The following is a 10,997-nucleotide window of genomic DNA, read 5'->3' as shown; positions in this document are numbered from 1 at the left end:
CCACCTGGAGGGGTTCCAGAGAGGGACGAAGAAGACAAGAGGAAGAAACAGAAAGGATTGGTTCACGCAGAGAGAAGTTCTTTGATTGCTGAGTTTCCTTTACAAATGGGGCAACATTTGGCAACAACATTATTGGTTCAGAGGCATTGCTGTCCTGGACCTTAGCCCCATACCCACAGCTTCCCCCTAATTCCTCCAACAACACACGTTCTGGAGAGGTCAGCTTTTACTCAAGAGGGCTGACTAGGTGGCTGAACCTCAAGAGGATCACTTGAGCCTGGGAGTTCGAGGCTGCAGCGAGCTATTCTGCTACACTGTGCCATTGCACTCCAGCCTGGGCAACAGAGCAAGACCCTGTCTCTCTGTCTCTCACACGCACACACACACGCACACACACACACACACACGAGTCTTTTCCAAAATCGATTTTCTGGAAATTAATACCCTCTGGAGGAAGACTGCTCAGGATGAAGTTTTGCTAGGTTGATCACAAAAAAGGGGCGTCTTGCCCCTTGTCTCTGCTCCTTCTCTGTCCTTCAACAGTACCCCACAGGAGGCTAAGGATGAATGGACAGGATGCCCCGGAGAGGACCCTGGATGAGAACTCTCTGTAGCTTGCCTGCCACATGTCCTTGGGAGGGTGTAATTTCAGTAAAAACACACACTATAAATGCCACAGCTCATGGTAGGCATCTCCTAAAGTCATATGAGTTTGTGCTAGCTTTACTTCTGGTTTTAGCTGAATAAGAGTAGAGGGAGGAATGGGGAGGGTAGAATCTAGAGCTGGGAGGGAGAGGGGAGGGAAGAGTGAGAAGGGAGGGGTGTCACTGGAAAAGACTCATGCCCAGAAAGAGCGACAGAGGGAGGCCCTGGGCTGCTAAGGACCCTCTGGAGGCTCCAACAAGCCTCCAACTACAAACATAATTGGTTAAGATGACAGTATCTATGGCCTTGAAAGGGATGTGTGTTAAAAATTTGGGAAACTGTCCCCATGGCCCACAGCCCCTATATTTCTTCTTGCTCTTTTTGTCATCATTGGCACTGCCTTGATTCTCTACCAGTGCCCTTGCTTCTTATCCTTGGAAGCTGATGGGGCTGTAGAAGAGGAGGCCTTTCAGTAGGAGAAGTAGGTCCCAGCTTCCCTGCAGGCAGGTGCTGGGTGCTGGGGGTGATGGAGATATATCTTCAGCCTCTGCATCCTCAAGACATACACAGGTGGGTACTGCACAGGGCGAGGAAGGGGCACTGGGTGGCCCGCTCCCTGCTCCTTTCTCCATGTGCCTTAATGCAGGGCTTCTCCTCCGCTGCTCCACACAGTCACCTGGTCAATAGCCCTGAGGGAGACTCTCTGCTGGGCGAAGCCTGGAGGTGGGCCCTGGGGATACAGAACTGGTCAACCATAGTCCCTTCCCTCCTGGAGCTCAGAGTGAGGGCATGGGTGCAGGGACAGGTGTCAGTAGTTACAAGTACTATGTTAGAGGAAGCTCAGCCAGGGTCAGATCCCCTCCCTATGGCAGGCATCCATAACACCTATAGACATAGGTGTTTAAGAGAGAGAGGGATATAGAGACAGGGAGATAGAGAGGGAGAAGGTAAGCCAAGGGGAGAGAGAGAAACAGACAGAGAAACAAAGGAGGCAGGGATTAGGAGAGAGACACAGATGGAGAGTAGGCCGGCCAGATTGTGAACACTCTAGAAAAGGCAGGCAGCTGGGGGCAGTGTGTGCTCTCCTAGGAGGGCCATGTTGGAGAATGGACTCTGCCACTCTCTCTTTCACTCTCAAAGTTCCCTGCAGCCTCTGTTAACATTCTCTGCAAGTAGGATGGTGACTCTCTGGGTTCATGCAGCCCCTCTTGCTGACCAGGCGTCGCTGGAGGCTGGGCTCCTTCCTGCTCAACCCTGAACCTCTGTGCCCAGCTGAGGTTTTCGCACACAGTGGGGGCTCATGAGTGTCTGCAAATATCAATGACAACTTGCCTGTAGCAAGCACTGCACAAGCATCTCAACATCAGGTTTTAATTCTACCCACCTCATATGGTGGATATTATTTGTATCTCTTTTTTACATATGGAGAAACTGAGGCTTAGATAGGTTAAAAGACTGACCTAGGTCCAGGGAGCTGTTTAGGGTGGAACTGGTTCAAACCTAGCCAGCCAATCCCATCTCTGAGCTTCTAACCATACCTCTCCCCATGCCGTCCCGTCTGCCCAGCTGTCAGGTGAATAAAGGAATGATGGGATGAGGAAGTCCGCTACCAGAGCAGTAGTGAGGCTTGAGGACTGGTCAGAGAGCTGGGCATCTCTAGCCTGGAAGAGCTGGGGATAAGCAGCCTCACCCAGAGAAATGGAGGAAAATCAAGCCTCTTCACTCCTCCACTCGCCCATCTCAGGCTCCTACTGAGTGAAGGATCCAGCTGATCTTGTCCTTGCAGGACACAGACAGCAGACACAGAGGCCTCCAGCACAGTGAAGCCTGTGGAGCAGCCCCCTCCAGAATGCAGCCTTGTAGGAGGAAGCACCATGGGTCAGCAACTTAGGTGCTTCATGCCTGGGCTTTCCCTGGGCCAGGGCCTCATTCCTTCTGGGAAGAAATTTGCATGACTCGCCTTGGGCCACCCACATGCTCCCTCTGGGCCAGCACCTTCCCAGAAGGCTCTCCCGCGGGGCCTGACCTGCTGTACATTCTCAATGGATGTGGTGATTAGGTGCTCAGTTCAGATGTCTACCAGGAACTTGGGGTGCTATCCTGGCCAGGAGAATTGAAAGCTCAGAAGCAGGGTGGGACTGGAAGCTTGAGCTGTTTCCACTGCTCCTTGGCCACTGGGGAGCATGCTCAGCAGGTCTTTGGAGCAGCCAATCCCAGGAGGGCTGTCCCTGTGAGGAGAGGGCCCAGAGGGCAGAGGGTTCTGCAGAGGAGAAGGGTCAGGTGAGGGGAGGGAAGAGGAAGAGGAAGAAGAGGGCTCATCCAAGCAGACAGAAGCTCCTTGTCTCTGTGGGACCTTTGTAAATTGGGCAATATTTGGCAATAATACATGTTGGCTAAAGAAGCCACTGTTTTCCTGCCTGGTGCCCTTCAGCAGCTCTTCCCTCCTGATGGAAGCTTCCAGGAGCCCACAAGCGTTCCCAGACTCTCAGGGCCTTTGGCTGTCTTCAAAGGGGCCAGTGTGGGGCCAAATGTGAGGGCCTTTCTCTTGAGATCATTGTGTTGGGATTTTGTGGGGACTTGGGTGGGTAGAGACACAGGCAGCCCTCCATCCGTCTCTTTCTCCTTCTTGCCCATTCTCTGCCCCTCTCTTCAGGGTGACCAGCAAATAAATGATCATTACTAAGGCACCAAGGCCCTAAGGAGTCACCGGATGGGGTCCTGGGTGGATTTCTGGCTCTACTCTCCACTGCCTGTGAGACCATGAACAAAGTGCCTTGCCCAAGTCCACTCAACTGGAAACAGGTGTAACAAGCACCTTATGATATTTCCAGAGCATCAGAAGACAGCTGATGTGTGGAAGGGGCCAGGCAGGGCCTGCTTCATGGAAAGGTTCAATTCTTTCCAGGTTCCCTTTCTGCTGAGATCCCTGGGCCTCAGTCTCTGCATCCTGAGCTCTCAGAGGGTTCTTGGCCTGTAAAGGAGAAAGCCCCTGGCCGTGGGCCTAATGGGAGACTCAGGGATAGCAGTTGTATCTTATTCAGTGTGTGACCTCAGGCAACACTCAGAGTACCTGTTTTTAGAATGGAAACAGTGACTGTCTTAACTCACAGAGTTGTTGTTAAAGCCACACGAGACAAAGTCACTGACAGCACTATTTGGATTTTAAAATGCCGTCCAAATATTAAAGATTATTATCCTATTTCTCTGCTAGGGATGGCATAGCCACCCACACACAAACACACCCGCACGAACGTGGACATTGCATGACACCAAACAGTGATGAACGTAGGCAGCTGTGTGCTGGTCAACCGGTCCTCCAGGGGCATGGAGGGAGGAAGCCCTGATTTAGAGCATTTGCTAATTCCATGGCATAAATACATACCTGGAATCTACTATGCCTGACATCAAGCTGCCATCAGTTAACCCACCCCAAATCCCTAAATATTTAATTAAGTGGCTCTCAAGTCAGCAATCTCACACCACTGGCAGGGAAAAGAAAAGGCCGAAGTTCTCCTGTCTGCCAGGCTATTGTCCAAGTGTGAATAGATGTCTCAGGAAGGCCTTTTCTGCCTTATTCCACGTGGAGCCACTTCTACCCAGATCTCACACTTCCTTCCCAACACTCTTCTTGGGGTTTGAAGCTAGAGGCTCATAGAGGGCAGGGTGTGAGGTTTACTGGCTTGCAGGGAGCACTTAGGTTGGCCAGAGACTATTGCCTGCTGGTGGGGCTTGGGCCTGCAATTCTGTAAAGGCTCCTTGGAGGAGTTCTGAGGGTGGGAGTAGAGCAGGGTTGGGGGAAGGGAGTCAGCCTCCCACATCTGCCTGTTGAACACTAACTCTTGCCACTGCATGGTGGTTCCCACAGCAGCTACCTTCTTTGTGCTCCTTAAACTCATGCTACCGTCTCAGCATTTGGAAACCTGCATTCTGCTTCCCTGCAGGCTTTTCGAGATCTGACCCAACTCCTGGCACATTGGAGATGTCCCATAGACCAGTGTTGAATGAATGGATAGATTAATGAGTCCATGTACACAGGCTTTGGCGTGGCCTGGCTTAGCCAGCCCTGACCCTCACTGTCCTTCAGACCCAACACATTACATACAGGATCCTTTGTCCCTTTCTTAGCCTGTTCCTCCTCTTCATTTATTCATTCCTTCAACCGATATTGATCTTCAAGTGCCTATAACATGCACAGAGCTAGCTGGCCAAAGGATTTGAGGGTGCCTCTGTGGCTCTTTGGTGGGTTTGGTGGAAAGTGGTAAGAAATATAAAAGAAGGTGCAGGGTTGGAGGGACTACGTGAGTTGCATTTTTGATATTAAATTTAGGTGCCTTCAGGACCTGCAAGAGTAGCTATCCAGAGGCAGGTGAACACATGATGTGGAACTCAGGATAGAGGAGGAGGATTTTGTTCATCCTTCTTCCAACAAGAGTTCCAAGCCATGGCTGGCTGCAATGGCTTATGCCTGTAATCCCAGCACTTTGGGAGGCAGAGGTGGGAGGATCGCTTGAGCCCAGGAGGTCAAGGCTGCAGTGAGCTGTGATTGTACCACCACTGCATACCAGCCTAGGTGACAGAGGGAGACCCTGTTTGTAAAAAAAAAAAGAGAAGAATTCCTGGCCAGAAAGCCAGAGTGAACTTTTGTTGTCCCTGGTGCTCAGGTAACTGGTCACTGGGTTCATTGGCTCCCACGCCTTTACTTGTTTGGTTGTTTACTTTACAGAATGCTCTACCTGTAGAAATCCCACTTTCCTTCAGGTACCCAGGCCAAATCTTCCTTGAGTTCCTCTGGAGCCCTCATGATGGGTGCTGGTCATTCCTCCTCTGGGCCCTCACACTCTCTTGGTTTATGCTGCTTGGCCTCTTCTTAGGGAGCCTCTGTGATAGAAGTGCATTCCTGTGCCCGTCCGTCTCTCATGGTCCTGTGAGCTCTTGAGGGCAAGGACAGACCCCTCTTCTCTGTCTCTCATGGCATCTACCAGTTCTGGCATGAATGAATGAATGAATGAATGCTGTTAATAGATCAGTTAAACTTCATTGTTTTGGGGGCAGACTCATCCCCTACATCAACCCGCTCTGCAAATGGCCTTGGGGGCTGCTCTGCCTGTGTCCAGATGCGCACATCCCTGCCCTGGGTCTAGGCTGTTCCAACAGGCGCAGCAGGAAAACAATCTGCCCTGCTGCCTACCCATCCTGCCTTCAGGACCCTCCTTAAGCTGAGCCTCTTGGTGGTGCCCCCAGGTTCTCTGTGTTCTTGCCAACACTGTAACATACTTAAGAGGGTCCAGGGCCCTCTGACCTCCCAGTCATCCTTTTTTAAATTTGCACTCAGAAAAAGAGACATGGGTTATGATGTTTCTTAATTCTTTTATAATGACGCAAAGGCAAAGTCTAGTTGCCAATTTAGGTACAAAGATGCTTCAGCATTCCTGGGAATTAGTCAATTTTGTATTTCTTCAGTATTTTTGAAAGAACTTACTGCAATTATTGATGAAGGCAACTTTTAATGGTGCAATATCATGTTTCCAAACAACGAGAGACCTTGGATCTGTCACCACAAAACCCAGCTGGTGATTCTAGCACCAAATCTCAGACCCCAGTCTCATGGCAGGCAAGCAGGATCCCTGATTAGCCTCCACCCTGTGCCTTGGCAGGATCATGCCCAGAGATAGAGGGGCTCCCCAGCCTCCTTAATGGCCTCTCCACCTTGGGCTGCGCCTGCTTCTCCATGGCTGGATGCCCACTGCATGCTCACTCTTGGCAGAGCTGGCTCCCTGGGGCATTGCCCATCCGCTCCAGGAAATGCTTTTTAGTACCAAGTAGTCTACGCAGAGTCAAGACCAGCTTTTCAGAATAAGCAGATTTCAGAGTCACATATTGGCCAGACTCACCTGCCAAGAAAGGTGTTCAGGTGACTTACTATTTCCCTCACTGTTGGTACCTTTTTTCTTCACTTAGTTACCTCTTTTTTTTTTTGGTGGGGGTTACAGAATCTTACTTTGTTGCCCAGGCTGGAGTGCAGTGACACGATCATGGCTCACTGCCACCTCCATCTCCCAGGCTCAAATGGTCCTCCCACTTTAGCCTCCCAAGTAGCTGGGACCACAGGTACACACCACCATGCCGGTCTAATTGTTGTATTTTTTGTAGAGATGGGGGTTTCCCTGTGTTGCCCAGGCTAGTCTTGAACTCCTGGGCTCAAGCAATCCTCCCATCTTGGCCTCCTAAAATGCTGGGATTACAGGCATGAGCCACTTTGCCCTGCCTAGTTACTCTTGGGCTAAGTTCACATCCATACACACAGGATGTTCTTTCTGAGGCCCCCAATGTGTCCCACAGGCACCATGCTGTGTGTGACACTGCCCTAGAGATGGATGTTTAGTTTGCTTCCAACTGATTAATAGCATGCAGTGGTGTCCTGGAGACATTTGTACCTGGGCTGTTGTGTGTCATGGGACCGTGTTTATAAGATGTATTCTTGCTTTTGAATTTTAAAATCTGACATTTATGGCAATTGTTAAAATGAGGTTACCGTTTCCTACTGAATACTATCAACACCAAAAAAGAAGGAGGAGGAGGTGGAGAAAAAAAAAAAAAAAAAAAAAACAAATGGTAGGGCATCCTAGCCATAGGGCATCTTTCTTGTTGGCAAATAAGAACTTGGAGCCAGCCTTGGGTGGTGGCCATTTGCCTCTGAGGTCCCTGTCTGTTTTCTGGGAGCTGTACTGTGGGTCTCAGCAGGGCAGGGAGACACCCCCTGGGCAGCTTGCCTGGGACTCTGGGCAGCCTCTATTTTCTCTGTCAGCTGTCTCTAGGCTGCTGCTGGGGGCGGTTGGGTCATCTTTTCAACTCACGGCTCACTGCTGAGCCAAGGTGAAAGCAAACCCACCTACCCTTACTGGCTCCTAGGCACCTTCAAGGTCATCTGCTGAAGAAGACAGCAGTCTCACAGGTCAAGGCGATCTTCCAGTAAAGACCCTCTGCTCTGTGTCCTGCCCTCTAGAAGGCACTGAGACCAGAGCTGGGGCAAGGCTCAGGGGGCTGCGACTCCTAGGGACTTGCAGACTAGTGAGAAAGAACATCGCAGTAGCCAGGCAGAACCAGGACAGGTGAGGTGCAGGCTGGCTTTCCTCTCCCCGCGCGGTGTGGAGTCCTGCCCCGCCTCAGGGCTTTTCGGAGGAGCCTGGATCCTCAAGGAACAAGTAGACCTGGCCGCGGGGAGTGGGGAGCGAAGGGGTGTCTATTGGGCAACAGGGCGGGGCAAAGCCCTGAATAAAGGGGCGCAGGGCAGGCGCAGGTGGCAGAGCCGTTGTTTGCCAAGTCGCCTCCGGACTTCAAACATGAAGCTTGTCTTCCTCGCCCTGCTGTTCCTCGGGACCCTCGGTGAGTGCAGGTGCCTGTGTGCGCGCGCCGCCTGATGGGCGTCTCCTGCGCCCTGTCTGCTAGGCGCTTTGGTCCCTGTGTCCGGTTGGCTGGGCGCGGAGTCTCTGAGCCTCGCGGTCCCTGCGTCTGCAGCCGGGAGACGGCCCAGACGCGGGGCCAGTCTCTTTCCCACCTGGGGAGGAACAGGATCTGGGCTCCTCTAAACCGGGTCGGGACACGCCTAGCTCTGCGCGGAGTTTCTCAAAAGGCCTCTCAGGCAACTGTCCCTTTGTGTCCCCCCTATGGATTTGGTCCCTATTGTATTGTGATACGCGTTTTACCTGGGAGGGAAATTAGGCTCAGAGAGGGTGAATGACTAGCTCAAGGACCCTGGTTCAGATCCTAGCTCCTGCTGTGAGACCCCAGCCAGACAGAGCCTTTATGAGACTTAGTTTCTTCGCTTAACGAAACGACCTAACCATGGGTCCACAGGGTTGTGAACAGGAGATGGGGCATTCACGCACCTTCCGTGGCAGAGGGGTGGGGAGGGGTGCGGAGGGTTCTCCTGATGGAACCCTGTGTCAGAGAGTTTGAGAGGGAAATGTGAGCCGAACAGAAGGGAAGAGTAGAAGGAAGGAAACAATTGTTAGTTCCATAACCAAAGTAATTTCTCCGGTGCTCAGAGGGCACTCTCCAGCGCTGCACATTAGTGAGTGCGGAGCTCCCTGCGGTGCCAGGAGGGGAAGGTCCCAGGCCTCAGCAGAAAGGGCTGTGATGGGCATCAGGACCTAGGCAGTGGGAGGGGGCATCGTGAAAGCCCAGGTGTCACAGCTCCCCAGCCCAGTGCAGCCTCCACCTGTCTTATGGCATCTACCTAAGGCGGGGAGCTTCCTGGATGGAAGTGGTGGCGGTGGATAGAGAGCAGCAGTGGGAGCCCGAACCCATCCTTGTGCCTGCCCTTCTGGTCTCCTGCTCCAAATTCCTGCCCATGGGTGTTGGTCATCCTTCTCATCTCTAAGACAGATTGGGACTGGCCAGGACCCGACTGTTCTCTTCCCCTCAAGCTCCCTGGCAAGTGGCCTGTTGCACAGGGTTAGGGCCACCTGGGAGGGGCAGGAGAGGAAGGAAGCCTTGCCTTCCTGGAAGTGGTCATGGGCTGTGGTCCAGGATTCTGGCTCAGAGTTGCACCACTGGGTTTCATATTCACTTGGATCTTTGGTTGGTTGGGTGCCTACTAAGGTCTGCAGTTTGAATCCTGTAGTCAGTTGGGATGGTGGCTTGCACCCCAAAGTGCCATTGAAACCCTTGTCCTTCCTGAGGAAAGGGTGGCAGTTGCCCTATGGGATTCCTGCCCTGCTCCCCATGGGTGTCCAGGCTGACAGAAGTTGGGTGGGTGGGACCAGCTGGATCTAAGCCATGTGAGCGGTGGGTGGAGGAGTCTGTCTGCTTAGCCCCCGGAGCCATGGGCTGGGAGGCACTCCTGAGGTTTCCCATCAGTCTGAGCAGTCTGCCTGGGCCCTATCATGAGCTGTGTGGGTAGGTGGGAAGAGTAACTCCTGTCCTGGCCCCTGCCTTCAAGGCCAGGGCACTGCATGTCTGCCCAGAATGTAAGCTTTAGTCAGAGTCCAGCCAGGTCCGGTGGGCAGCATTTGAGTGCCTGACACTGAATACAAGTGCTGGGTTGAGGATTTTGGAGGGGCCAGACCCAGACCTGCTTCAGGGAGTCACACAGCTCCAGAGCTGCGAGGTAAGAGCGTGGAGACTTCACCTGGTGTTTGCGGGGCTAGGGACTGGGAATTCTGGTAGGGCGCTCAGTGGTCCTTTAGTCACCCTGGTTCAGCTCCTCTTAGGAGAAGAAATGAACTCTGCCCACAGGTTCCCATCATTGCTCAGCCCCCACCTCCAGCTTGAGGCATGGTCTTCAATTTTACTCTCTCGCTTCATCCCCAGAACCCACCCATTACCAAGGTGATTTCTGATACCACCTCCCTATCCCTGTCCCCTTCTCTGTTCTCAGTGCTGTCCCCCCTCTCCACTCAGACCAGCCCTTTCCTGGTGCCTTCCTTGGCCACAGCTTCTCTGCCTGTTCTCAGGTCCCAGGTCTCTGTTCACTCTACCCTTGCCCTAGGGAGAGCTCCAGTCTCCAGCCTTTCCCATGAGTCACAGCTTCACTGCATCCTGAATAAGACCTCCCTGGATCAGCATTGGAGACTTTCCATGATCTGACCCAGACCCTTTTCTAACCCCATCTCCAACCTGTCTCTAACTTTGCCAACCTAAATAGGTAGGCTAGCCCAGTGGTAAGAGTAGGGGAGTTTAGTGCCTGACTGCTTAGGTTCAAGTCCTAGATCCAACACTTACTTATTAGCTATGGGAACTTCCACAAGCCACATAACTAGTTAAAGCCAGAGTTCCCTCCCCTGGAGAACAGAGATGTTGGCAGAACTCACAATACAGACATGTATGTCTCCATTAGTTGGTATTTGTTCTCTTTTAACACATTCACCATTCTTAGCTTCCTTCTTTTGGATTTTTGCCTCTCCAGTGAGAAGTGAAATCTGGTCCTGTCTGCTTACACATTCCTTGTGTGACACACAGTGCTGTGTATACAGCAGGTATCCAGTTAAAGCTTACTGGGTCACAAATGGCTGCATCTGATTGGGTTAATTCTCAGTGTAGGATAGTTCCATAAGGGCTTCCAAGGCAAGATTATATCCCCTGGGATTTCCCTGGGATGAGGCTGGGTGAAGGGGAGCAGCTGGGTGTCCCCAAACCCCTGCAGACTCAGCTTGGGAGTTACAGGCCTCTTGCCCACCCAAGGGCCATGGGTGGCTCTCACCATAAGGGGATGGCTCAGAAATAGGAGGCAGCAGAGGCTGAACATTCTACCCCATAGCACATCCAAAGAGCAGAGGGCTTTTACAACTGTGTGTTTGGTTTTTTTTTGTTTGTTTGTTTTTGTTTTTGGTAACAGCTTTACCGAGGTATAT

The 10,997-nt window shown here is 52.1% G+C and overlaps 1 protein-coding gene across 1 annotated transcript in view; it reads left to right on the top strand.

Moving 5' to 3' along the window:
• The first annotated feature begins 7,695 nt into the window (after nucleotides 1-7,695).
• The window catches only part of LTF (lactotransferrin), a 29,316-nt gene continuing 26,014 nt past the window's right edge, over nucleotides 7,696-10,997 (top strand). The window contains exon 1 of the mRNA XM_033204937.1: nucleotides 7,696-8,028. Within this exon, the coding sequence (XP_033060828.1) occupies nucleotides 7,986-8,028 (43 nt within the window). The 5' untranslated portion in view covers nucleotides 7,696-7,985. The remainder of the gene's footprint in view (nucleotides 8,029-10,997) is intronic.

The sequence above is a fragment of the Trachypithecus francoisi genome, unplaced genomic scaffold (assembly GCF_009764315.1).
Source record: "Trachypithecus francoisi isolate TF-2019V2 unplaced genomic scaffold, Tfra_2.0 Lachesis_group0, whole genome shotgun sequence".
NCBI lineage: Eukaryota > Metazoa > Chordata > Mammalia > Primates > Cercopithecidae > Trachypithecus > Trachypithecus francoisi.
Note: the sequence above shows the minus strand (reverse complement) of the source record. Positions and strands in the feature narration are given on the sequence as shown.